We start from the raw sequence: 25,457 nt of genomic DNA on the forward strand, positions 1-25,457 counted from the left end.
GTAACATGTAATAAATTACATGCCGCCACATCAGACGAACAGGAGAGAAAAAAAATCATTAAAGTGAGGATCACTTCATAGATCACTTTCCATTTCCATTTCAACCGCACAGCTAGCGGACCCCTCCGCCAATGACATGGCAGAAAGGAAAAGCCTCAAACCACCCACTCTCACCCACACCACGGCGGTATAATCATCCCGTCCGCAATTACAATCACATCACGCTGCAACGAGAGCAAATGTGAGAATGGCACTAAATTGCAGCACCGAATTTAAATCATCCTCATATCCACCACGGACCTCTCCATTATCATGGCGGTTCATGCAGGGTGAGCGGGTGGTTTGCAGGTCTCTTTCCACCTCTCTCCTCCCACCCGTTTTCCCACTGATCGAAGCAACATCGGAAAGTGAAAATAGCGGTGCGGTGATTGAAAGTGAAAATTCGATAGCTTGATCACCCCGAAGCACACACAAACACACACACACAAAAGGAAACGATCAATGTCTGCAGAGTCAATTCCGACCTGTCAGCGGTCAATCGTGGAAAAGCGGGAATTCGATTGCACTTTTCTGGGTCGATCGATAAATTTTGCCTTTTCGAACTGCGGATCGCTGCAATTGAGTGCATTCTGGAGCAATGTAATGGCTCGCAGGGAGTGTTGATAGAAGCACCTAAGAGTAATATATAAATTGAAGGTAAAGAAACGTCAGTAGTGGAGTAAAGCAAAGGAACATGTTGATTCATAGCATAGCAGATTCTTCAATGAGGAGCTCAAAATAGAACCCAATTGATCGAAATGTTAACCGACTTTGTTCGCTTTATAAATAAACTGGGAATAATATAACTCCTAAAGATATGCAATACGCATGACAAAAATAATTTTTTCCCCATTTTTTCAAGTCAAAACAGGATAAACTGAGTAGAATCAATCTTAAGAAGTAAACTTTAATTCACGACAACAACTAGCGCCTGTACCTTAATAAGATCGGAACTTCTGATGTTATACAGACTTGTTTCAAATAAAGAATTATTTTGCAGGATAATTTAAGCACCGTATTGCTTTCTACTACCTAAAAAGTGAACAACTCAATCAACATCTATGTTTACCCATTGAGCATCGTAATTTCCTTTTCTTCTACTTCAAACGAACCCTTCAACACGGTCGTTGTCCTTCTCGGTTCCATTCGAAATTCGCAATCAAACGGGGTAGGACCATTTCCCTTTTTATACGTCCAGCGTACCAAACAAACCGCCAACATAGTGAAAGAGAGGGAGAGAGAGAGGGAGAGAACGCATCGGTTTTTATGCGGGTGAGCATAAAATCTCCGCTGTGGCATATCGCTGCTATAATCGATTGCAGAAACTGTGGTAAAAGCAATAGTAGTTGTAGTAATTTGTGGTGAAGTGCTATAGGAGCACACATACACACACAGAAAGGCACCGTTGGCATAATAAAGAGTGAACGAGTGGGATGAAAAAATGGCTGCCGCGCGTAGAGGTAATAATGCACGTGCTGAATGGTAAATTAAGGCAACCCGAGTGCAGTTGCAAGTTTGACTAGTGAAACTTTCACTCGTTTTAGTTTTAATACGAAAACTTTGCCCACGGTGTTGCCTGGGATGTGGGTTGCAAGTGCACGGGATCTCTGCAACTGGTGTGATTAGATGAAGAAGCATTAGCCAACCAAGATTCAAATTTTAAATACTTATTCGCGGACATGAGAAACATCTGAACCTCCCTTATCTGACTCATTCCCATCTGGCCGTGCAAGATGCCAAAGGAAGCTTGCCAACGACGCACAATGAGCACGGCCGTGTTCGTGGTTCATTATGGATAGTTCTGGTTGGACAGGCCGGTACATGCTTGTCTTCCCTTGTCCACGGCAAACCAGAAGGAACACCGGCAGCTGACAATCGAAAGTGACAGTGACTGTGGCTTTAGACGCAGGGCAACGCGACTCGATTCGTTTCGTTTCATGTCTCGGTGTGTGCGGTACTTTCTTCGGTCCCGTACGCGCACAACGGGCTTCCCGCTGGGAGTACATCTCTCGTACCGATGCACTTTTCCAACCATCCGTCAGCTTCCTCCGCACTGTTGCATAGACAACTGGCAGCCCTCACCACCACCAACTCTTCGGATAGCCGTCCGAAGGAGAAGACTCGATCGCATTGCGCGGTCGGTTTGGGAGTTTCTGGCTAGTTTCTTGACCGGTTTGCACATGGGTGCAGCAGGCGCAATGAACATGTTTAATTAACATCGGAAAATTGCCCGCCGCAATGCCGGTCTCCCACCGTAATCCGACGTTAGAAGCGATCTGCACCAGGCGGCCGTCTGTCGAGAGAGTTGATTGAACTGTTACTTGACGTACCGTCACAGCGATGGGGCAAAAAAGGGGTTTCCTTTTGGTGCTTTTCCCCCGCTCTAGTCTAGCTAGCTGCATCGGCAAAGGAAAATGACCTCCACACAATAGAGGTTTCCATGTGCCGAGGTGTGGTGGTTTGTGAGATTCACTCTCACAAGCAGTTTTATGTTACTAATTTTAACGGACTTTTTTTGAATTTAAATATTTTACATCAAGAGCACGTGGCGTTTAACCTAGAAATTTCCCGACCGTTAGCATCGGAAGGCCTCCTACATCCGTGTGCCAAAACTGTCAATGAAGAGATCTGGCTGCTGATCTTACGGGCAATAAATTATGTACCGGTTAGTTCGATTAGTCTCGCGCGCACCGTTCCAGCACTGTTGAGGATCAGGCCTACCTTTTAACGTAAACACATTTCATTTTTGCTGCCATTGCGTGGGATGTTACGATGCGTTTGCATGTGCATCGTTTAAAGGTGGTCCGCTTTTGCGGGGAGCATATAATTCATAGTCCAACGGTGGACCAAGCTCGGTTCGTGAACGGGACCGAAGAAAGCAAACTTCAACAAATTTGCTGACGGCGAATGTCGGCATAAACGGCTCGAGATGGTCGACCTCCTCCGATGGGGCACGGTTTTGCCGGGGCTTGCTTTCCTTTGGTGATATCGTGTTAAGGAAGTAGACATTTTCACGTCAGCAGTCAGTTGATTGTGCTATAAATTCGTTGCGGCTCCACTTCGAAGGCGCTTTAATATAGGATCTCACTTTTCCCAGCACTTTTTTCTTCAGGGTAACATTCTCTTACAGGATAGAATTTCTTCCTCTATTCGTTGACTACTTTAAATTGTAATATTGTTGTTATATGAGGATATTCTATTTAGCGCGAATGTCTCATAATCTAACTTCAACATCAACGATAGACGTTTTGGACGCATTGGGGACATGTCCAACGCACAACCCGAACATGCGAGCTGTAACCGGACACGACGCATTTCTATCATCAACCGTGTCATCCCAATCTCAGTCTGCTTTCGTTGCTATGGCTGTGGGTCATCGATCTTCGGGCTGAAAGATTTGACCAACGCACGTGCCACCAGTCCGTTATTACCGGCCCCGGTCCGGACTGACATATAGAACCTAATGAGCAGTGAAATGCATTTTCGCATCGACTTTCGGCCCGGATGGCCGTAACAATCCACACCCAACCCAGATGACAGTGCTGATGAAGATTTTGAAAGATTCTGTTGCACCGTATGCGTTTGCTAATAAGCTTCCCGCGTTCGGCTTCGACGGCCACATGATAATAACAAAAAAGAAACATGACGATTTGGCGAAGTTTGCTTGCGTTGCGTCACATTCTGACGACTTGGGAACGACGTGTGTCTACCGACAGCGTGCTCTGCTCCAAAAGCGGACGCAAAATTCGTGTACAAGCCCTTGGCTGGTGGCAAAGCCGCCTGTTCGGGCCGCCCTGAGCCAGACGTGTGTATCGATCGCTAAAAATAGAGCCGCATTCAATGCATCCATGCATGCCGATCCCGGTGGGTCCGAATTGGGGTAGGTCGCAGTCCCACTGCCACGACGCTCCCGCTCCCATTCCCATCGCGTATTAGCATAAAACGCGAACGCATCGAAAATAGTTACATCCTATGCTGGGCCATTTGTTTCATGCTGTGCTGCGCGGTGTCGCACGGTTCCATCGTTCGCTTCGCTTATTGTGGTAGGTTAAGGTATTAGGTAGGACGCTACTTTGGAAGATGATGTTCCCGCGATGGACCATTTGCGTTGGTTTGCCGCGTGACCACTACATATGCGATTGGACAGCCAAAGCAGCAGCAGCAGAAGGGGTAGATTATCCCGAACGAGAAGATTCCGCCGAGCATCGTCGATGCACGTCTGCTGATGTGCATCGTGCTTGCATTCTGCTGTGGTGCAGACGGTCGGTAGGGAGATGGGAGAAAGAAGGCTGAGGCCGGGATATTCGCCGGTGCGCCTTGACATCGTCTACTGCTAGAGAACCAGAGCTACGCCAGGCAGAAGAAGAATTGATCTACGATTCCTAATTTAATGTTGGGATAGGTCAAGTGAAATCTCCTATCAAGTTTATAAATACACGGTGCGCAGCTTCAGTCGATGCACCGTGATACTGCAAATGAGTCAGATTGCAATGTACCGTACGTGAGCTTACCAGACGATGATGCTTATCCTCGAACTGATTGAGATTTGAGAAAGTTTAAAGCAAATTGTAGAATTAAGGGAATATTAAAACTAAGGATAAACTGGAACAAACCACCCAAAGCATGGGAATCATTGCTTTGGAGATATTTTTACCTGTAACAATAAAAGAAAGCAGACAATAACAATCGCTCAACCATAAAATGCACTCAAAGTAAATTTGCAAACTCCTTCTCAAATATTTTCAAAAAAATTATTATCAAGCTCTACTCACCTTGATTCATTTTCGAAAGCCAAACGTCAACGGTCGTCGTTTGACAGCTCTTCCTCAGCTCACGATAAAGGAGGTTGTATCGGTCTCTTGTTTGACAGTTGCTCACTTGTTGTGTTTGCAATTCTCGCTCGAGTTTCACTGGAAAACATGTTAAAACATTATCAAATAGCTCGTTTTTCATTATGAAAAGATAACAAAAACAATCGGTTAAGCATACAGTAAGAAAAACTCCAAAAAAGCCATTACTCCTTGTTGCTGTGTTTCGTATCGAACGGTTGCCTGTCAAAGTGCTCGTACATGACAGAACCCTGTCTAGACCACACCAAATTTTCTCTCTACCTGTGGTGCTTGCCGAAGTGCGTCGTGCTGTTATATTAACCCCAAAAAAAACCTAATTAAAAGCTCTATTTTACTACAATTCATACATTAATCCAAAGTTCTACACGCAACCTACAACAGGTATGTATTGTTTGCCCATTTTGCATCGATTTAAGGGGAGAAAATCCATCTCAAAATTGCTGACGGTGCAATGGTCTGCGTTGAGCCAAGGGCGGCCATCTTGCATTAGCGAAAAGAAGGAGAAAAAAATGTGTGCAAGCAAAAAATTAAGGTTCCGTTTGCTCACAACCGTGATGGTGTGGTGCAGACCATCTGCCTGCACCCCGTTACGGCAACAGGCCACGAAAAAAACACTACTCCAAGGCCAATGTTTGCGTATTACGCTTGAATGTTTAATGCCATATCCTACCGCCGTCCGCCTTTACCCTGTGCCCCCTTACCGAATGCATTCTTTTTCTCACTCCTTCTCCGCAGGTTACCACAGAGCAGTTTTTATTCGCGGCTAGCTGTTGTATAATATAAAATCAGTCACGCTGGATAAGATGGCGCGTTACCGTGAGTGGGACCTGCAGTGCAAGGTTTACGTGGGCAATTTGGGGTCGTCCGCGTCGAAGCACGAGATCGAAAGTGCCTTCGGCAAGTACGGGCCGCTGAGAAATGTTTGGGTAGCACGCAACCCACCCGGTTTCGCGTTTGTCGAATTTGAAGATAAGCGAGACGCTGAGGACGCAGTTCGATCGTTGGATGGAACGTAAGTTTTACTGCACACTGAGGGAGCTTTCTTCACGGGGAGAATTATAATATTGATTACCGTTCCTTCCTCCCCCCCAATAAAAGTCGGTGCTGCGGAACACGCATACGGGTAGAGATGTCGTCTGGCAGATCGCGCCGAGATGAACGCACACGCCGACCCCGCCGCTCGTACAGGTAAGTGAAATGGGTTTTAGGACGATTTAGATGATGGTTTAGATGTGTAAACTGGTAGCCTCATACAATAAGCGAACTAGCGAAACTTAGAGTATGTATATCCAAAGCTAAAGAAGCCAAAAACCTAGAGTTAAATGATCCCACACCATCCCCAAAACGAGTCACATTTCGATTGTGTTGTTGTGGTCGGCAGCATTTTACTCTTTAATTTCCCTCCCCCCACAGAAACGATATGTAGAACATCACCCGCTCGATGTAATCATATTTCGATTTCTTATATGCAGCCTCGTGTTGACTGTGTTTCTCTTTCCTTTTATTTTATTTATTTGTTTTGCGTGTGGTTTTTTGCGAGTTGTGTGAAAAATGCGATCAATAATGTTAAAACACTCAAGCTAAATGATGGTGGCCGTTGTTTAATGCACTCGCGCAATCTGTTTCTTATCCTTTCCCCGAGCAAATGGAAAACTAAGTAGAGCATGTAATAATATAATAATAATAATACTGCTGTTTGGAGTATTTGTTTGGCAGGATGAACTGTATTAACACATGCATAAGCAAGCAAGCAAACAATCAAAATCATTGCAAAGGAGGGAAGGTCTCGTACTCGGTTTAGGATCCATTGCGCGGGTTTGTTTGGAGCAGCGTGTTTCTTCTTTATCATTAGTATGCAAAAAAGCAATACCATTAGAATCGGCCACTCCAAAAAAGAAAAAGAAACAGAATATTCGTATGTGTAACGTAGAGAGAAAAGCAAATCTAACCAATGGTTGATCAAACAAATTTCAGGGCAAACTCTTCTATGATACTACTACTCCACGACAGCGACTTCCGCCACAGAACATCATCTTGTCCAAATTTTGCTAGTAGCGCTACTAGTGTTAAGTCTACTACTGCAACCACCACCACCACCACCATCAATTCCACCAATTTTACCACCACCATCACAACTACCACCAAAAATACAACTACCACCACCACCACCACTACTACTACTACTACCTCCACCAACACCACCAATACTTCTACTGCGTGCCTGAGCTCCTGCCGGCGCGGCTCGATCTCTTCTAGACGCGATCATTCGTCTTCCGGCGACTACTACTACTACCGCCACCACCACCACCAAAACTACTACTACTACTACTACTACTTCTACTGCTGCTGCTACGGGCATGCGCACGCGCTTCTACCTCTACTTCTGCAAGCGCCCACCGCGACACCATTGTTGGCAGCAAAGGTAGCAGTAGCAGCAGCAGAAGCAGCAGCAGCAGCAGCAGCAGCAGCAGCAGCAGCGTCAGCACTGCGCTTCCTCTTGCGATGGGCTTCAGCAACGGCAGCGGCCCTTCATTGCGACGGCCTCGTGTTCTGCAGTTTGCTTCCCCTTCTACTGCTACTACCACCACCACCATCACAACCGCCACTGCCACTGCTACTGCTACTACTTCTTCATCGTCTTCCTCCACACCCTCTCCATCGGCTGCGGGGTAGTAGCGGCGGTCGTCTCAGCAGCACCACACACAGCCTTCGCAGTGATTCAGCAGCGCCCTGTACCGCCGCTCAACGGTGCCTTCATCCACTGCCATCGCCGCGCGTCCCGTGGTGGCCGCTGTTGGTTCCTTCTTGAAGAGACAGCGCTTGTCGACATCAGGTCAGCCCGCTGGTAGGCTCACCCTGAAGTGTGTCTCGACCTTGCAAAAACGCTCGGGCTTGGTTGGTTGGTGTTTGTACTTCCACCGACAGAGGCCGTCTGATGCAAGAGCGCTGCTGCGTAGTATGTGCTGACCAAGCTCAACTTCTTGCTCTCAAGGAGATGAAGCAGACAGCCGCAGCCAAAAGGTCAAATAGTGTCATCATTCTTCAATATGCTACCCAAGCTCACACAAACAGCCGGAACGTTTGGTGACTGATATCATGCCTCCGAGTAACAAGGAGTTTGTTCCGAAGTGTTTTCCCCATGCAGAAGAGCATGGCATCGCTGCTGCTGCTGCAACGCCTCGGGTCATCTTACGGCTCTCTCGCCTTCGCTCATCTTCTCCAGAGCTCCCCCGGATGGGTTCACGCCGTCTCGGAATCTGTTTTTTTTTCTTCTTTTTTTTTCTCTCTATATCTCTTTCCCAGCGAGATCATCTCCTTCAGTTTGTTTTGTACAAAACCAGTTTTTGACACGCGCGCTCTCTGTCATGAGTTGGTGGCCTCACAGTCCGCGCAATTACACACAATTTGTCATCATCATCCTTCGCGCTACTTCGGCGCCTAGGGGCTTCTCCGGGAATCCTTTGCACCTGCCAACTTTATTTCTCATCACCGACCACCATTCTTCACCAACAACCTCTATCTACCAAGCGTATTCTGCCACTGCTACTGCTACTACCACTACCACCACTACCACTACTAGTATCTACTTCTATTGCTACAACTACAACAACTACTACTACTACTGCTGCTGCGGCTGCTACTACCACAACTATGCTACTTGTCTGCTGCACCATCCCATCATCGTCATCCATTGGGTATCCTTTGGCAAACGAGAGAGTTATGACACCCCGGTTCACATCAGGAACCGTGCCGTACCACCACCACGACCTGCTACTCTGCCTCCCCCCCGTCTCAACAGCTGGTGCTGCTGCCTCCTACTTCTGCTACTGTGCCATCACACCATCATTTTCTTCGGTGCTGCTTCGGTGCATCCATAGACCACCTCCGGGATTGCAATCCCTGACCGCTCCTCTTGGCCGGGCTCCGCTCCGGGTATTCAGCATCCCTTAACAAACAAGCTACTCGCAACCTTGCGCATCATCGTGTGGTGGCTGTTACAGTTGGTGCAGTTAGTGTGCATTAGTGTTGTGTTGGTGGTAGCGCAGCCTCCAAATCACATTACTCCTACTCTCTGTCTCCGCTAGCGTTTCGCTATGCCAACAGTGTCAAAAAACAACCGCAACTGTAAGTGAACCTATTCATTCCTGATAGCCAACCTTGCCCGTTTAAAACCCGATTGTGCGTAAATAATGTATCCTTCAGGTCACGTAGCTGGGATCATCCCATCGCCGCAGCCTAGCCTAATATCTCAAGCTCTTCCCTCCGACATTTCACCACAAACAACGACCATACGACCATAAGTAGCCTTTCACCATCACCTACTACCATCACGACCACCACCACAACACCGTTGACCTACTACTACCTCTACTCGAACTACGCCACCGCGTGCAAGACATCACAACATCACCTTCCATCGTCGCCCACCATCTTGCGCGGTTCTTCCTGCTGCCCTTCAACCCATCGAACCCGGTTCTGCTTCTGCTCTTCCCCTTTGTGTGCGAAACCACTGTCGTCCCCAAAGCAAAACTGGCCATCTCTCTTCACGTGTGGTGTGTGTGTGGCATCTCTACCATTTCGAAAAGAGTTCGCTGCAGCACAGCGCCACTGCTGCAACCGTGAACCGGATGAAGACGGTCGCCAACAATTGGATCGAATACTGAAATTCTATAGCTTCCTCCTTCACCACCAACACCATCGCCACCAACACACCACCACCAAATCACATCCAACCATATCAAAATGCTCCACAACGCGCGCGTGTGTGTGTGCGTGCGCTCGCTCGCTCGCTTTCTCTTCTCATCTCTTCTTCCGTTTCCGGAAAAGGTAGGATGTGTATGTATGATTTTTTGTTTTTTTTTCTTGTTTTTTTTTGCGCTTTTTCTCTTTCTATATTAAAAAAGAAAACCGACCGAACGTTGCAGCGATGCAAGGCCCGGTTGGGGAACTTGCTATTTTATTACTTACTCTATTTTAGTTGTCAACTTTTTTTCCATTGGTGCTACGTTTTATGGACATCGTTTAAAATGTTTGTCTTGTGTTTAGATCTGCTAGTTTTCTTTCCTTCGAAGAGGAATCGGTCGGTTGTTGTGTCTCGCTGTTGTGTTGTTATGTCCAATTAACTGTCTCTTCTTTTTTGTTTGTAGCTATGTTCAGCTTTTCCCTCCTTTACACATAGAGCTTTGCATTATTGGATTCAAGCTATGTTTCATCATGAAATTGTACATGACAAAGGAAAATGTTCAACTCAACATCTTCTCACTCGTCCAAGGCAACGAACTTCACAGTACACTGCGCCGAAAGCGATATCCATCATAGTCATCCAGGGGAACATCAACAGAACACTGTAATCTTACAATGTTACTTATCTTGTAAGATTACAGGAAAGTAGTTATTTCTACATAACTCTCTACCATGCCTTAATTTAACCGTAGTTGCACGGTCAGGTGCTGCGTTCAGGAGAACGGTCCAGACGCGATACACCTGTTCGCTCTGTCATGTGCAAGACCGTTCCGTGGCTGCTACGGTCGTAAGTGTTAATCATCAACTGATCACTACGGATATGTAGTCACAAGTCCTGTGTCTAGTTGGATGGATCGTTAGGATACGATTTTTTTTTTAAGAAAAGCAACTGTTCTTCCTCTTCTTTAGCCGTACGACCTCTTAAGGCTGTTATGCCTGTCATTTCTGGCTTACCAGACTTAATGCTATCACGTAGATGGATAATCAGACCTCCATCTAAGAGGGAACGGTTCGGATGGGATTTGCGCCTGTATCACCGGACCCACAGGATTGAGGAAGTTGATGGATTGCTGTAGTTCCCCATCTGCAATGGAATGTAATATCCCTTAAGGACTCCGTACTTAAAACAAGCATTTCTTCACGACAGCTGAGGTTGCAAGCCTTGTTGAGGTTGCAAGCCTCGAACTCCTTGCACTCTATTGTATGACATGTATCGTGTATCAGTGTGCTACAACATGTATTGCAAGTTGGGGGGTGGCTTACTTAATCTTCTACTGTGAATGGTGGAGTGGTCTTTGTTAGAAAGCAGCTTCTTTTTTTTCTAGTAGTTTTTTGTTCTTGTGCCCAGTTCGTGGAAGCTTATGTGACTTACAGAAACGCGCTAGAAGGAAGTACACTAGTTGTAAGCTACAATATCGACGTGTTCTGCCAAGTGCGATGTGTTCAACAGTACCTGTGTGTGGATGCTGTTTTGGCGAGTAGTTCGTTAGTAGTGCCGGGTTTTAAAATATTTTAACTCAACAGTATCAGCTCTCTAGTGTCATCCAGCAAAACCTCTAAATAGTGTGTCTGAATTAGCCGATCTTTGACAGTGCCAAAGTGCGCCACACTTCACTTACATCTTTATCCAAAATCGAACAAGTCAAGTAGAATTGTGTGAAACCGCCAATAATTTCGTCTGTTCTCGAACATCAACCGTCCCATCTTCCCCCCCCCCCTCTCTCTCCAAAACGACATCTGTAACGCAACCATCTCCTTCGTCCGTCCCGTTCCGGCTTCATTCTCCTCTATTCTCTCTATTCAGATCTCGCTCACCGCGTCGTTCCAGATCCCGCAGCCGCAGCATGAGCCGTGAGCGCGATCGCGACCGTCGCAGCCGCAGTGGATCTCGCGACCGTCGCTAAGATGCTAGGAGGAGGATGTGCGCTGACGAAGACGCACGCACGCACTCGACAAGAGGACAAACGCAGAGCGCGAACACATACATGCAGGTGTGGTTAATGATAAGGATTAAGACGAAAGGTATATATATATATAGATGGACGCAGAAACCGAGAAAGAGAGAGAGAGGAGAGAAATGATGCGCGTGTGCAGATTTGATGAAACACACGCACACACAATGCATGCGCCCGCGAGTGTGTGTATGCGTGTGTTCACTTTGTCATTACTTTTTTATTAAGTAATCTGAACTAGATGATAAGTCGACTATGAATTTTACAATAGACTGTGGAAGAATTTAAGGAAGAAAACAAATTGAACGGTGTACAACAGAGCAGTAGAGGGGGAAAATCCACCACCAACAAAACTTAAGAAGAACAGTATGCTTGAAGACGAACGACTTAGGTGAGATTGGGTTAGCAGTAAACCACAAGATCGATCGAACATAAGCAAAGATCCTCATTCAACGAAAGGTACAGTTGTGAGCCGGTGCGTCAGTAAGATTGAACCCAACAAGTATTTTTCTAAACCTTCATTCTTCCTGCTGCCGCCATCCACAAGGGGATCGCCTAGCGTGTGTTTGTGTGGCTGGCAAACAAAACCTCTGTGTTCGGTGTGTCTGATTTGAATAATCTCGAAACAGTTCGTCCTTCCGGCACAAATCCATAAACACCCACCCATCCACAGACACGCTAGACAGTGAAGAGCCTCACTATTTTGTATGTTTTCTCCAGCACCCCGATAACGATAACCTCCCAGTTTTGTTTGTGCTGGAACGCATTTGAATATCTCCCCAAGCACACGACGGCAGCGCTTTTGAAAAACTCACTCGCATGCATTATTCTGCCAATCTCTCTCCTCCTTGCGCAGTAGATTACGAATTACGCCAAAACAAAAGAGGGGGTTAGAATGGGTATTTTTCCTCCACCTACACACCCACACACACACAGCAATGGTTTTATTTGCGAAGGTAGTGGACTACCGGATAATCTTCCCCTTCTCACGCAAAAGCAAGACGCGCGCGTGTGTCCTTTGTGTATTATATGGGAAGGTGTCTAGATCTCTAGATAAGCTTTCTTCGCCGTTTTTGCCAACCTGCGAACATGGTGTGGATCTTCTATTACAATGCGCTACATCTTTCACTTTTCTTTTCATTTTCCTGAATGTGTAACACTTACCCCCTAGTGTATAGAATCTTACTACATAATCGATAAATAAAGAGTAATAGACGGTACGGGAGTACAAACGCACTGGAGGCTGTATCGTTTGCAAGCTCATTGATAATATCACAAGCGAGAGCGCTTCACTACTGTCCTTTAGAATTTCGTTAAGGTGCTTATGATAAGGAGCGAAAAGGTCCTCCAAGATGAATCCTATGTATGCGCAATGTAGTTTCGGACTTTTCTTCAGCAGACCGATCTCGTACACCATTCAAAGTGTTATTTATGACAATTATTTCCAATTTATTTTGTAACTTAACCTTACCTCTAACAACACCGATCTTCACTGGCATCAGGTGTCTTAACGTAATAGGTGTATTAACAAAAGGACAGTTTTTTCAGCCATATGCCATCTCTTAATACGACTTAATTCGAGCTTATTGTAACGATTGAACAGGGAATAAGAGATCCACGAGACCATCTACAGCGTATCAGCGGGTTGAAGATCGTCTCCCATGTATCCACCCGTAACGACTGTTATTTCATCCGGAAGATTTCCACGCGTGTTGTTCAGATCATCCATATCGTCATCGTCATCATCCGAGTTGTCCGAATCATCGCTCTCGTCGTTTGCTTCAAATGGCGTTAACAATTCCCCATTAGAGAAAAAATCACACACAATAGTAAAAAAACAGAAGAGTTTTACCCAGCACCCTTACCATCCTCATCTTCCGTGTCCATATTTTCCATGTGTTGCTCGTTGGAGCTTTTGCCAATCGGCGTTAGCTCCTGTCCGATGAGCGTGATCCGGTTCAACCATTCCGTGTGCTCTGTCTCCATCGTATTGACTTCCGCATCGTCGTCGTAGGATTCGTCGACGGAGAACCAGAAATTGTACGCCGGTGATGGTTGCAGGGAAGGATAGAAAGGAATCATTGTGTTGCGTCGCGTGCAGCTGTGACGGGGACGCCTCTCACAAGCCGATCGTTTAATTGATCTACTGTATAGAAAATAGTAAATAATATCATTCAGTGGCCTAGCGAGTGAGATCTCCATGAGAAATGGGGGTAATTAAACTTACGATTACAGCGCGATTTATGTTCTGCTCTCTGCAGCTCGATACGGTTTGTTGTGATGCTAAATTTTGTTTACTTTCCGGCCGAGGTGCAATTTGACAGTTGGTTTTTGGCGGAAATTAAAAAATGTATGCTTTTTACACTTAATTGATGATTTGCATTGAAATCAGGCCGAGTTTATTATTAAAAGTGCAAAAACAAAAGAATTGTTATCGTTTCAGGCTCAGAAACCCAATTTCCGGGCGCTGAAAGTGGAGACGACCACTGTGCGGCATTCAGACAATTTGACAGTTAATGCCAAGTTGCTATGATGGTGTGCGTAGATGTCACAGGGTTGTATCCCGAGTCCTGTAATCGGCAAAAATCGGATTTAATTTTTTTTAAATAACAAAACAACTCCAACATACCATCCATACATTGTTATTCAGTTTTTCCCTTTTTTATTATTGAATTTTATATAATTTTTCAATTACTTTTCTCTATCGATTTTCTTCACGGCTTTGTACATAGTCGGATTTCATTAGAAAAAATGAAGAAACAGAACAGAAAAAAAAAAATTCACGATCGTCACTTTTCTCCTCCCAATTTCTTCTCCATTTGCCTCCAGTTACATTACATATTCTGTTCATTAGAATCATTTTGCGTTTTGTTTTTGCTTTACTTACTTAACCGGCTTAGTTGGCATGGTTACACTTCCTTTCTCCTTTTACTTTTTTCCATTTTCTTACACTTTTATAATCCTTTTTCAGGGCTTTTGCATTGTATGGTTTTCACGTGCACTTAGTAGAAAGGGGACGACGACGACTTTGTCAGAATGGGAATTTACTTTATTTGTGTTTTCTTTCTCCTTCTCCCTCTTGCGTGAATACTTTTTCTCTGTTTTTTGGTTTACACTGAACATCTTACACACTAAAGGTTCTTTTTGGTTTTGGTTGTTCTCGCTTTTACTATTCATTAAATTAATGTGTGTGTGTGTGTTTTGGGTTTTCAACCGTTCCTTCTTAACGTTCAAGAAACACATTGACACTGTTGTAAAACGTTGATGAACGGTGGTGCGTGGCTTATACCCTATGAATCATTATCAAGAGGACTAGAAGGAAATTATTCGCAGGGCACTATGCAGGTGCTGCAGTGTACAAAACGCCAGCCTCGACTTGAACCAAAGAGTGTGTTTGTATGTGTGTGTGTGTGTGTGTGTGTACGAAGCTGCCGGTTCGTTACTTCGATACAGTGTGGTGCACTCCATACGGTACAATGAAGAAGAATAACGATTCGCGACTAGCAAACACAAACATGACACCAGCTGACCAGCTTTAATTCTAATTTGGAGCTTCTTTAGATCTGCTTCTCAATTCACCGAAAACAAAGTCTCTCCAGCTTAGTTTTCCTATTGCTAATTGCAATCAGTTTTATCAGTTGCATCGCTTAAACGCTTAAACTGAGATATAAAATTTGGCTAATGTGTAACGTACTGCTGCGTGGCCTTTTAGTTAGTGGCGAAAAATATAAATGGAAAACTTAAAATTCGCTTTTCGCGGTGAACGCCGGGCTCGAAATCCATCGATCAACTCTCGTTTAATTGTAGACACCGTTGGCTTAATTTTTATCTCACCACCACCATCACCACCGATGCGAGGGGCGATCGATAAAAGCCTTTAGAATCGAAATCGTGTTTGACGCCATCATATCCTCCGTATATTAATTTTCTTTTTGTTTTGTACAAAGTACACACGCATGCACACCGACTCTATGTGTTTCTTTCTCTCTCTCCTTCTCTTAATCTCCGCTTTGTCTCGTTCTATCTGCATTGAATAACCTTATCAGTGTGATGTTTTGGTGGTGTGCAAGGATCATCGTAAAAGTCGCAATTCTTTTTTTCTTTCATTTATATATATAGGTGCAATGTCGAAATGTTTTCTTCCTATTCGGAGTTTTGCTTCTTTAGTTTTCTGTCTCTTTTAAATCATCACATCATCGCATTTTGTTTTTTTGCTGTCAACAAGTAAAACTTTAGAAGAGAAAAGATTGCTTCACAATATATTAGCTACTGAATGCGGCTCATCTCGTTTGTTTCTTTATAATCCTTTCTTCACGCTCACGTTTAATTAATCTTCTAATTCCTGTTTCACTTTTCTGCGATCGAGTTTTCGCTTCCCTTCTCCGCCTTCTTGCGAACAGTAACGAAACAAAAATGTAAAAATAATAAAACGAAAAAATAATAAGAAATCTTTTTCATAAGCAAGGTAATAGTAAGAGTTTAACAAAATAAGCAAGTTTAAATGTGCTCAAAACGAGCATCCATCCATTCGAGGCACAAAACCAATCCACACAATACGCTTGTTTCTACTCTCCAATCATCTTCTGCTTTCAACTGTTGCTTTCCTCTGTTTTATAGCTTTTAATGGTTTCTTTCACTGTTGTTTGTTGTTCTACACGCTTTTATCATTGTTAGTTCTAGTTGTTACATGTTTTACCCTTTTTGTGTGTTTTTCTATTTCTTTTGGCTTGTTTAATTTACTTTTTCCTACACTTATTCTTACCACCTGTGTTGTTGTTAGAATAAAAAGGAAACAAAAACAGTTAATACTAGCTAAGTTAAATAATGCTTCTGTCTCTCTCCCTTTTTAATCTCTTTCTTTTGTTCAATCCTTGCCAGCTCTCCGTTCTGCTCGTTTTTCATTTTCATTTTTCTTCATGTTTGTTTTCCAATCCTTTCTGCCCCTTTGTTGACGGGTGAAAATTTTGAAAAGCCTTTCTTTGCTTTTGCCTCTGTTGCTGCGTTGCGCCATGAGCCGTTTTTCTCTTTTTTTTAGTCTTCTCTCTAATTCCTACACAACTAGTATTGTGATGATCCTCTCCTCTTGCTAATCTAATTCCGTGTTTGTGTGTGAGTGTTTGTGTGGGGGAAAAGGTGGGAAGAAACAAGACCGGACAAGGACACCTACAGGACACAGTGTGTAGAATTTATCTAAACGCTTCCAACTGCTCGCGTGTGTCCAGCCCGGGTGTTCATTGTCCGTCGTACGTGTTCGTCTCTGTACTCCTGTATTTAATATAGTGACTTCATATTTGAATTTCCGGTGCTCGTGTATGTATGCGTGTGTGTGGTTTTGGGAAGGATTTTCCCCCCAGCAGTTCTCTTAATTTCTCTTCTTGCTTTAGTAGATGGGTTTGGTGTTCCGGTGTATTTTCGCAAAACCTAGTTGTATGGCAGCATCACCAGGACCAGCTCGACCAGGCGCACACACACATTAGGAGGAGGAGGAAAAGTTTGTGACGAATTTGTGGTTCGTATAGTGAGAGTTTAAGTTAATATGTACATTGGCTCGAACGGGCGCCAAAGTCAGCTGTGTGTCAGAAGAGACCTGGACCTGGAGCATTATCGGAATGAACGTGCGAAGAGAGTAGGAGCCCAACTCTTCCCACTCGAGCGAGTAGGTATCTCGAGAGTCTGAAGTTGGGAGCCAAATGAATAGTTGCATTTTCTGTTGCAGAACTTAAGGTAAACTGTGGTCAGGATCACAACGAAAAAAAGAACTGAAGCTGGCTTCTTGCCGAGACGCGAGGGAAGGATTCGTTCCATCACGAACAAACAAACCTAACTCACTCGTACTCCGGAAGAGCGATACTTAAGAGAAGGACCATGGGAGACCAGCCAGTCTGGATGCGGGAACACAGTGGATCGGATTTTGGTTGGTTGCTTTTGACGCCATTTTTCTGTCCTGTCTTTCGCCCATCTCCCATCCCGCTATCCGCCACACCTTTGCCGTCCTCGTCGTCGACGTCGTTTATAGGAAATGTTTCACTACTTGTCTAGATATCACGATAGTTCCTGCGAATACTGAGTCTCGAGCGTGGGCCGGCGGGCAGTGGCCCGGGCCAGAACCGAACCGGTCCCGGGTGGCAGTACCGTCGGGCCGGGCGGTCCCGGCCCGGTACCGTACGCCGATCCGTACAGCTGCACGCAGGAATCCTTTATCAGTTCCTGCGTTTCGCGTAACTGCCGCTGGACCTGGGGCGCCAGACGCTGTACGGCGATGGCGGGTGGGAAGCGGGGCTCGCTGGCGGACGACATCGAGAGTGGACCACCGACGGCACCGCTCGTACCACCGCCCGTACCACCGCTGGCCGAGGCAACTGCGACCGAGGCGGACGCGAGTGAGGCCGCTACGGACGACGAAACGTTCGAGATTCCCGCCGGCATTGGCTGTTGTTGGGAGGGTTGAACCTGGGATTGCATTTGCTGCTGTTGAAGCTGCGTCACTGGTGGAAGCTACGGAGAGAGGAAGAGAAAAAGAGAGAGAGAGAGAGGAATTATAAATTATGCATTCGAAGAGCGCATTTGCCGGCAGGAAACACTGAGGACACGTCCGAGAGCGACACTGGGAAGTCATTCGTGGAAGGTTGCAAGCTATTTCCCTCCCGGGATGGGTTTTATGATTCAGAAGCACACGAAATGCTTTGGGATTTGGATCCAGCCGATCGTTTAAGCACTGCCATTCAAGACACTGCCTCTCTCCTGCTCAGGGGGCTTTCCCACATGTGTGTATCCTTGCGGATATCCAATCGATTGGTTTGTAAAACTGTTTAGCATATTTCGTTTTAAGCAAAACAATCGGTTTTTTGTGGATTCTTCCAGCTCGTAACAAAGCCGATCGGTTGCCGACAGCTGTAAAAAAAGGCAGTCCCTTTTTCTGAGCTCTTTTCCAACATTCCTTTGGGAAATTAAGGATCTTGTTGTTTTTTTTTAAGCTCTCTCTCTCTCTCTCTCTCTGATTTCTTAAAAAAGATTCACTCATATGTCTCGGAGAAGACGGGCATGTGTTCCGGGCAGGTAGATGTGCCTTTCTTCCCAACCATTTCGAACTGGGATGAAGGCATGAATGATCTTCAAAGCACATCAGCACGAAGAAGAACAGCTGGTTGCTGCTCACGAGGCGCGTTTCTTCTTCGAGCACACCCGCCGGGGAACGTGCGGCGTCCTTGCTCTGCTTTCGGATATTGACTTGTTGTTCTTGTTCGCCCGGATGATCAGGATGATTACTTTACGACCGACCGACGACCGACCCAGCCCTGGGATTCCCGATTGAAGGAATTCCTTTTTGGTGTGCTCTTCTTCCGAGGGAGCGAGCAGGTGAACCTTGCGACTGGGTTCGAGGTCGCAGCACAGTATCCTTCTGGTGCTGCTAGCGGCTAGGATCGTACATCACACGATGAGTCTGTGCGCAAACATTAAGTTCCACGGGTATTTGATCGTGGTGTTCTCAGCCCTACTAACCGTCACGGTTCTAATCAGCTCTGTTACCTTAAAGCTGATCTATCCCAACCATCAGGATGTGGACAACATTCCAGCAGACTGTAAGTAAAATAGCAATAAGATTAAGGGGCAACACTTAAACGTGCTGTGTCTTCCCCTACAGTTCAGGATCTGATCGAGTACGGCTGGTTCGACTTTATCGGCGATTTCGTTCATCTCACCACGATCGGCGTTCTCTTGTACGGCATCAGGAAGGTAAGTTGAGTTCCCGGGTATCGCAGCATCTTTCTTTCTCCAGAGCGATCTAACCGCAATCGATCTCTCGTCCATAGGAGAATCGCTTCTGTCTGATCCCCTTCATGATATCGATCGTGCTCGACTGGATAGTGTATCTGATCGCGAACACACGCAACGGCTCGGCGCTTCCCTACCAAGTGTGGCTAGTAACAACAGGTCAGTATGTTGCCGACCCATCTTCAACCGCTTCTTACGCCATCCGGCTTCTCCCTCACAGCGCTCTTCCTGTACGTCTTTGTCACGCTCATTGGGCTGTACAAGTTCTTTCAACTTCAACCCAAAGCAGGCACTAACCGGTCGGATGAGTTTAACAAAACGATGTGTTTGTGAGGCTTTTTGTGTGTTTTCAAACGTACGTGTTTGATGTGCAGTAGCGCTATCAAAATGTCGACAGGAAGCTGATCATGATACTGTGATACAGGGCACGGGGAATTGGTGATAGTTTTTACTGAAGATTGCTTCCCCTTTGGTCGTGCAGTAGTAGTTTTTACACATTAGTTTTATGAGCAGATTAAAAAGTGTTACAGCGAAAAAAAAAAAACAGGGAGTCCTTCTCTTGCGTAAGCGCGTGACATTGTCCGAGTCCGTGCCATGTTACGAAATGTTACAATGGAAATCTTCTGAAACCCGGCAAGAATGCTCCCAACGGTGGACGGACCCACAATCGTCTATATAATCTTGAGACGGGGGAATTGTGCTGCCCGGCCAAAAAAAGCCAATCCCGAAAACCCCTCACCGATAAGGAACTGTCGTCCAGTGATGCACGAGGCTCTCATTATCACGGTACGCTCGTGGTCTGTGATGAGCAACTGCACGACAGTTGCGTGAGCCGTCTGCTGCCGGACGGAGGTAGAACAATCAAGTGAGGGTTTTGTGTGGAGTACAGACCGCCGTACAGAGTGTAGTGAGCTAAACAGATCCAATGGCCAAAGGACGCACTTGTGGATGGCTATGGAGCCCACGGTTTCATGGCGTGCTGGTGGGATTGCTGGTGCTGGTTAATGCCATCTCCTCCATCATGGCTTCCGCGTACCTGCAGATAAAGTTTGAGGACTTCCAGAAAGTTCCGGATCAGTGTGAGTGTGTCGCTTGCAGGATGTCCCTCTGGTTGGATTAACAACAATTTCTTCCTACTGCAGTGTCCTTATACTACCGATACGCTACGATAGACATGATCTTTGTGGCGATCGTACTGCTGGTGGTTATTGCGTACTTCATCGGAATTATTAAAGTAAGAGATCGACCTACGATGATCACAGAGCCTTTGCGTGACGTTCTCTTTTGCCCGTGTTTGCTTTAGGTTAATGAGTACTACATCATCCCGTTCGGCATACTGCTGCTGTTGGACTTTATGGGCTACATTGCGACGGAAATGGCGACCACGCTAAACAGTGACAAGCCGGAAATGTTTCAGGGTAGAACAGTGGGCACAGTGTTCGAAATCGGTATGCCCTAATCAGCATTCAATCGGTTCCAAACTCTTTGATTAATTCAACCTTCCGCTTCACCCTTTTCGATTGCAGTTATTTTCGGCTACATGTTTCTGACGGTGTTCTGCCTTTTCCGCGATCTGCAGCTTAGTCGACGCATGCAGGAGGAACGTTTGCGTGGATATCGAAGCTTGAGCAGTAGCACCGAGCACATCGAAATGTGATTTGCGCCGTCCACCGATCGTGCATGAATCAGTATCGTGAGTTATATTTATGCTGCCATCGTTAAGGGTATTTGTTAAGCTTAAAGTGTTGCGCCAGCTGACGGCGACTTGTCGTAACCGTTCAAACGTAACGCTTCGATGGAATATTCGTCGAACGAATGGAGATAGGGGTAGAAATGTTCAGAATAATTAGATTGCACCGAACACAGGCAAATTGTATTAATCGTTAAGAGAAATTGTATTACTAAAACTGAATCCCCACATTAAAGTTCCCCACCTATACCTATAATACGAATAGAAAGTTGAAGCTGGTCTCGTTCGCGCTCTGCTACGATCCCGAGCGACGACCAGTTTAAAAGCAATTTTGTCGAACAAATGAAGTTAAGGAATAAAAGGAACGCTATGCGTGAACTAGTTTTAATAAATTTGTTTCAAACATGTCAATTGATTGTCGCTACAAGGGACAGATAGCTTACTCACAATCTAATTTCTAAATCCGTTGGCTTCTGTTCGATTGTTCGGTATCATTCTCACGAATGATATGAAGAGCACTATCTTCAGGCTATTCTATTGCGGAGCCGGAGGCGGACGACGGTTTAAGTCTCAATTCTAGTATATCCACCTCGTTGGGGCTACCTTAAACTAGTGGACTAGGTGGACCCATTTCTTGCCTCTTCTCAAGATAGGAACTCCTTGAGGCATCCATTTTCCAGTGATATGCCATTTACACCACCTTTTTAGCAGATTCTTCTCATGGTGAGACTCAATTTTAAAATTGAAGTTCGGGTCAGCGAATTATGAAATTGCAGGCCACGACCTTACAAGATTACATTACATTACATTTCTAAAATCAGCAAGATGGAAGCTATAAAACAGCAAAGGGTACGCCAACGATCAGCTGCTAATGCCGGATGTCAGCAAGCCTCTGTAAAGTGGTTGCCAGTGTAAATAATAAACAGAATATCACACCAAGTCTTCCCAAGATCCCAAGCCTACAACATTTGTTTATTCCGTAGTAACTCTGATCTCACATATCGTCAAATGTTGTTGATCGCAGCAAAACGGTACACTGCGGTGTGGTCGAATGTGTAAAGCAAACGCACACACAGCTTCATTCCCCCGACACTAGAGGGCGCGTTTACATGTGTTCGCAATCAAAGCATGCGTTGCCTTAGTCTGTCGATACCGAGAGAGAGAAAGAGAGAGAGAGAGCGAAATGCTTTTACATTGGAAATGTTTACAATTTAAGGGAAAAAGAAAAGCAAAGCATCGATAACTATAAACTAATAAAAAGAGCAGAACAGAAAAGCGTTACTGGAGTTGCCCCTATGTGCTGCGTATGGTGTGAGATTTTGCAGTAATAGCAACCGCAGCAGCTGTAGTAGTAGTGGTGGTGGTGGTGAGATCGTACCGTGATCATTCCTCCTAACCATACAAATCCAACAATTGCTCAGCATCACCGCGAAACGAAACGCTTTGTTTGTCGTTCCGGGTGGCCACCGCCAAACAGTTGACAGCCAGCGTCCAGCAGATTCGGTACTACTCTTCAGCGTGCGGCCCACCGTAACAGCAACGGTTCTTCACGATGGCACTGCCAAAATGTTTCAACTTTTCCAACAACATCCGAACGCACGCAATATTCGTCGGTGTGATCGTGTCGTTGGATGCGATCTGCATCCTGCTGTTTAGTGCCGCCTGGAACATTAAAGCCGAACAGCTGCCGAAGGAATGTACGTATAGTGCACGGCACGGCACGGTTGCTGGGCTCGACGACACTACTAACGCCGATTGTGTGCCTTCTTTCAGTGCAACATCTCGCCAGCATGAGGGAGGTCCTGCTCGTGATGGGTCTTATTAATGCATTCTTCGCCCTCGTGTACTGGGTCGGTTTCCTCAAGGTAAGTACGTCTGGTGGGGTGTATCGCGCGTCGGTTCACACGGTTCAGCTGTATGCTCAATCGCAATGTTTTGCTTTTCCCTCGTCACCGGCCACACCAACCGTCAGCGTCAGCGATGGTGCCTCACGCTGTTTATCGGCTTTCTGGCCGTGGCCATCACGCTACACTTCATCGGCTTTCTCGGTGCGATACTTCAGCTGCAGATTGTCAGCGCGTGTGCGATACTGATCGTGCTTGGTAAGTGAATAATTAGCCACCGACCGGAATGGATGGTGAATCTAGCTGTTAACGCGCGCTCTCTCTCTCTCTGTCCTTCCCTTTTCCAGGGATTAATGGCTACGTACTGCTGGTCACGCTTCAACTGCGTAAAGCCAACCTGGACTCTCCGCTATCACAGGACGGATACGGTGTTTAGGGCATGTGTGGTTTAGGTCGTGTGTTCCTGTTACAAATAGTCCTAAGGTTTTGTGTTTAATATTCCACTTGTAGTAGTGTAGCTAACTGCAGTCGTACCTCCGTTTCGATCGTGAGCAAAGATCCGGGCCTAGCCCAACGAAATACGCACTGCGTTTGATAATGATCCGGTCGCACACTTCCGATGACGCATACACACAGCTAGGTTATCGCGCTATTTGCTGGAGCTGAAGTAAAAAATCGCATCCTTAATAGAGCGAAAAAACAATTCTTCAAACAGCAGCAGCAGCAGCAGCAGCGGCAGAAACGAAATTCCATTCAAATCAATGCGGTTGCGGCCTTATCATCGGCACCACTTTTTTCCCCGTACACCTTGATGTGGCGGTTTTTAACGACGTCGAAAAGCGCTACACTACACATGCTACGATAACCTAATCAACTACTACAATGGATTCGTTCAGCTCGCTAATGGTTAGTATTATATGTTTTTTTTTTTAACTCGAAACGAAAATACAGCTTAATTATTTGAGGCAAAAAAAGCGTTATTGTACGCGCCTTAATCGGGCTAGAAGCGAGCGGTGTAAATTTTCCACCATTCAAATAGTGGCAGGGCTTTTCGACAAACATGAACCTATCAACCTTACACTGATTGTTCTAAAGCGTTCTAGAGCGGTGGAAACCTTTTTAGTACAAAAGTGGTCAGCGATTCGTGGTGGGTTTCAGTGGGATTATGCCTGTAAGTGGTCGACTGGACCACGCATAGCTAAAGACTATATTATTCTGGGCTCTTGGAGGTAAGCAAAACAGGGTTCAATAAAGATGAGCACATTTGGAGTACGATCGTTGGCCAGGTCGGCCAGTTAGTACAACATATCCACGAGAGCTTCATCGAGGGATGATTTGAATATTTGAGAAGATCACTTAATTTGTTTAAACTAAATGCTCACGAGACCACGGCATCGGTTCCCATCAGTGTCCTTCTTCCATGGCAGGACTAACTCACCATCAACCGCTCTCTGAATTGCGCCCATCGACGTAAGTTCATTCCCCACCACTAGAGGACGCTATGTACGACCACGATCAAAGCAAGCAATGCCAGCGGAATTCATTGGAGTACGTTCAATTCAAAGCTTTGCTAACGTGAGCAAACGAAAGACACCATCACAAAAGGATCCCAGGACTGCATAACAGCTTAAGAACAACAGGAAAGTGATGGCTAAGCTAGCAACGGATTTATTGGCTGCACACTATCATCTCACCTTTGCGAGAAATCGAAAGCCAATCTCGAGTTGGTCTTATGTGTTGCGAGCAATTGCATATGCATTTCCCTTCGGCACCGGATGAGACCGAGTCAATCCATTGATTTGCAATTTCGAGTGGCCCACCATCAACCAGTCGGCAGTTGGCATCCAGCAGAGTCGGTACTGTCCACACCGCTGTCACCGGACAGTGAGCTAAGCACGATGGAAGTGGACAAGTGTCTTAACTTTACCAAAAACATCCGAACGCATGCTGCAATCGTGGGAACACTTTTTACATTCGGCACGATTGTCTGCATAGTTCAAGGTGCACAAGAGTACGGTGCTGAGGCGGAACAGCTTTCGGAGGAATGTAAGTAGCGGTGTGTGATCGGTCGCATTATCAAATGGTGATGGAAACTAACATTTTATCTGCTCTGTTTGTTACAAGCCCAAAATGACTTCAAGTACGTCCTGCTCGTGCTAGGCATTTTGAATGCATTCATCGCAATCGTGTACTGGATCGGGTTCCTGAAGGTAAGCTTCGAGGAGGACCTGTGGAGCAAGCCAGCAATTTTTAAAAGAAAAATCGTTTGCTTTTCTCCTCCATCACCCTGTGAGCCAGCGTAAGCTTTGGTGCCTCACGTTTATTCGCATACTTTATACCGTCGGCACTCCATTACAATTCTACCGCATGTTGGGTGCGTTTGTTAGCGAGGACATTGAGGAAGCCAGCGCGCAACTGTTACAGTTTGGCAAGTGGACCTACTTCGACGGAGCAATTTCGCCCTTTTTTAACTCTGCTTTTCTCCCCCAACAGCCTTTGCTATCTACGTTGTGTTGGTCGTTCGTCAGCTGCGTGCGGTCTACCTAGAAGAGGAAGTTGGCGAGCT

The 25,457-nt window shown here is 45.8% G+C and overlaps 7 protein-coding genes across 12 annotated transcripts in view; 5 read left to right on the plus strand and 2 right to left on the minus strand.

Annotated features, from left to right (window-relative positions):
* Positions 1-4,900: 4,900 nt before the first annotated feature.
* Positions 4,901-12,820, plus strand: LOC118514476 (RNA-binding protein 1-like). 5 transcript variants are annotated; one of them, XR_004906639.1, is made up of 6 exons: positions 4,941-5,270; positions 5,625-5,901; positions 5,988-6,077; positions 6,864-9,014; positions 9,093-9,716; positions 11,437-11,636. XR_004906639.1 is itself a non-coding variant. In XM_036061401.1 (4 exons), the coding sequence occupies exons 2-4, from the start codon at positions 5,693-5,695 to the stop codon at positions 11,534-11,536; spliced, it is 375 nt and encodes a 124-aa protein (XP_035917294.1). In that variant the 5' UTR covers positions 4,901-5,270; positions 5,625-5,692; the 3' UTR covers positions 11,537-12,820. The 5 variants fall into 5 exon arrangements, 2 of the variants coding, with proteins under 2 accessions (XP_035917294.1, XP_035917293.1); XR_004906637.1 differs by having other exon boundaries at positions 6,864-9,716; XR_004906640.1 differs by having other exon boundaries at positions 6,864-9,716; positions 11,461-11,636.
* Positions 12,821-13,012: 192 nt separating this feature from the next.
* LOC118514488 (anaphase-promoting complex subunit 15) lies at positions 13,013-14,025 on the minus strand. 2 transcript variants are annotated; one of them, XM_036061412.1, is made up of 3 exons: positions 13,812-14,025; positions 13,450-13,727; positions 13,013-13,363 (listed from the first exon to the last, which is right to left on the minus strand). In XM_036061412.1, the coding sequence occupies exons 2-3, from the start codon at positions 13,664-13,666 to the stop codon at positions 13,212-13,214; spliced, it is 369 nt and encodes a 122-aa protein (XP_035917305.1). In that variant the 5' UTR covers positions 13,667-13,727; positions 13,812-14,025; the 3' UTR covers positions 13,013-13,211. The 2 variants fall into 2 exon arrangements, with proteins under 2 accessions (XP_035917305.1, XP_035917304.1); XM_036061411.1 differs by having other exon boundaries at positions 13,450-13,730; positions 13,812-14,024.
* A 194-nt stretch (positions 14,026-14,219) lies between these two features.
* The window catches only part of LOC118514490 (putative uncharacterized protein DDB_G0271606), a 67,509-nt gene continuing 56,271 nt past the window's right edge, over positions 14,220-25,457 (minus strand). Inside the window, 1 exon segment of the mRNA XM_036061413.1 lies at positions 14,220-18,034. Within this exon segment, the coding sequence (XP_035917306.1) occupies positions 17,627-18,034 (408 nt within the window). The 3' untranslated portion in view covers positions 14,220-17,626.
* Positions 18,621-19,928, plus strand: LOC118514485. The gene is made up of 4 exons (XM_036061408.1): positions 18,621-19,164; positions 19,227-19,318; positions 19,396-19,516; positions 19,578-19,928. The coding sequence occupies exons 1-4, from the start codon at positions 19,020-19,022 to the stop codon at positions 19,688-19,690; spliced, it is 471 nt and encodes a 156-aa protein (XP_035917301.1). The 5' UTR covers positions 18,621-19,019; the 3' UTR covers positions 19,691-19,928.
* LOC118514481 lies at positions 19,733-21,439 on the plus strand. The gene is made up of 4 exons (XM_036061405.1): positions 19,733-20,436; positions 20,500-20,591; positions 20,661-20,805; positions 20,884-21,439. The coding sequence occupies exons 1-4, from the start codon at positions 20,283-20,285 to the stop codon at positions 21,012-21,014; spliced, it is 522 nt and encodes a 173-aa protein (XP_035917298.1). The 5' UTR covers positions 19,733-20,282; the 3' UTR covers positions 21,015-21,439.
* Positions 22,272-24,199, plus strand: LOC118514486. The gene is made up of 4 exons (XM_036061409.1): positions 22,272-22,744; positions 22,821-22,912; positions 23,020-23,149; positions 23,239-24,199. The coding sequence occupies exons 1-4, from the start codon at positions 22,600-22,602 to the stop codon at positions 23,325-23,327; spliced, it is 456 nt and encodes a 151-aa protein (XP_035917302.1). The 5' UTR covers positions 22,272-22,599; the 3' UTR covers positions 23,328-24,199.
* Positions 24,612-25,286, plus strand: LOC118514487. The gene is made up of 3 exons (XM_036061410.1): positions 24,612-24,937; positions 25,016-25,101; positions 25,149-25,286. The coding sequence occupies exons 1-3, from the start codon at positions 24,667-24,669 to the stop codon at positions 25,182-25,184; spliced, it is 393 nt and encodes a 130-aa protein (XP_035917303.1). The 5' UTR covers positions 24,612-24,666; the 3' UTR covers positions 25,185-25,286.

Source organism: Anopheles stephensi, chromosome 3 (assembly GCF_013141755.1).
Source record: "Anopheles stephensi strain Indian chromosome 3, UCI_ANSTEP_V1.0, whole genome shotgun sequence".
Lineage (NCBI taxonomy): Eukaryota > Metazoa > Arthropoda > Insecta > Diptera > Culicidae > Anopheles > Anopheles stephensi.

Excerpts from the sequence above, each read along its gene's own strand:
- LOC118514485 (XM_036061408.1), top strand. The coding sequence starts at position 19,020 with ATGAGTCTGTGCGCAAACATTAAGTTCCACGGGTATTTGATCGTGGTG. Across the intron at positions 19,165-19,226 it reads GGACAACATTCCAGCAGACT|TTCAGGATCTGATCGAGTAC; the intron begins GTAAGTAAAATA and ends CTTCCCCTACAG. Across the intron at positions 19,319-19,395 it reads TCTTGTACGGCATCAGGAAG|GAGAATCGCTTCTGTCTGAT; the intron begins GTAAGTTGAGTT and ends TCTCGTCCATAG.
- LOC118514488 (XM_036061412.1), bottom strand. The coding sequence starts at position 13,666 with ATGATTCCTTTCTATCCTTCCCTGCAACCATCACCGGCGTACAATTTC. Across the intron at positions 13,364-13,449 it reads GGACACGGAAGATGAGGATG|CAAACGACGAGAGCGATGAT; the intron begins GTAAGGGTGCTG and ends CGCCATTTGAAG.
- LOC118514481 (XM_036061405.1), top strand. The coding sequence starts at position 20,283 with ATGGCCAAAGGACGCACTTGTGGATGGCTATGGAGCCCACGGTTTCAT. Across the intron at positions 20,437-20,499 it reads CCAGAAAGTTCCGGATCAGT|TGTCCTTATACTACCGATAC; the intron begins GTGAGTGTGTCG and ends TTCCTACTGCAG. Across the intron at positions 20,592-20,660 it reads ACTTCATCGGAATTATTAAA|GTTAATGAGTACTACATCAT; the intron begins GTAAGAGATCGA and ends TGTTTGCTTTAG.
- LOC118514476 (XM_036061400.1), top strand. The coding sequence starts at position 5,693 with ATGGCGCGTTACCGTGAGTGGGACCTGCAGTGCAAGGTTTACGTGGGC. Across the intron at positions 5,902-5,987 it reads GTTCGATCGTTGGATGGAAC|TCGGTGCTGCGGAACACGCA; the intron begins GTAAGTTTTACT and ends CCCCAATAAAAG. Across the intron at positions 6,078-11,436 it reads CGACCCCGCCGCTCGTACAG|ATCTCGCTCACCGCGTCGTT; the intron begins GTAAGTGAAATG and ends CTCTCTATTCAG.
- LOC118514486 (XM_036061409.1), top strand. The coding sequence starts at position 22,600 with ATGGCACTGCCAAAATGTTTCAACTTTTCCAACAACATCCGAACGCAC. Across the intron at positions 22,913-23,019 it reads ACTGGGTCGGTTTCCTCAAG|CGTCAGCGATGGTGCCTCAC; the intron begins GTAAGTACGTCT and ends ACCAACCGTCAG. Across the intron at positions 23,150-23,238 it reads TGCGATACTGATCGTGCTTG|GGATTAATGGCTACGTACTG; the intron begins GTAAGTGAATAA and ends TCCCTTTTCCAG.
- LOC118514487 (XM_036061410.1), top strand. The coding sequence starts at position 24,667 with ATGAGACCGAGTCAATCCATTGATTTGCAATTTCGAGTGGCCCACCAT. Across the intron at positions 24,938-25,015 it reads GGAACAGCTTTCGGAGGAAT|CCCAAAATGACTTCAAGTAC; the intron begins GTAAGTAGCGGT and ends GTTTGTTACAAG. Across the intron at positions 25,102-25,148 it reads ACTGGATCGGGTTCCTGAAG|AAAAATCGTTTGCTTTTCTC; the intron begins GTAAGCTTCGAG and ends AATTTTTAAAAG.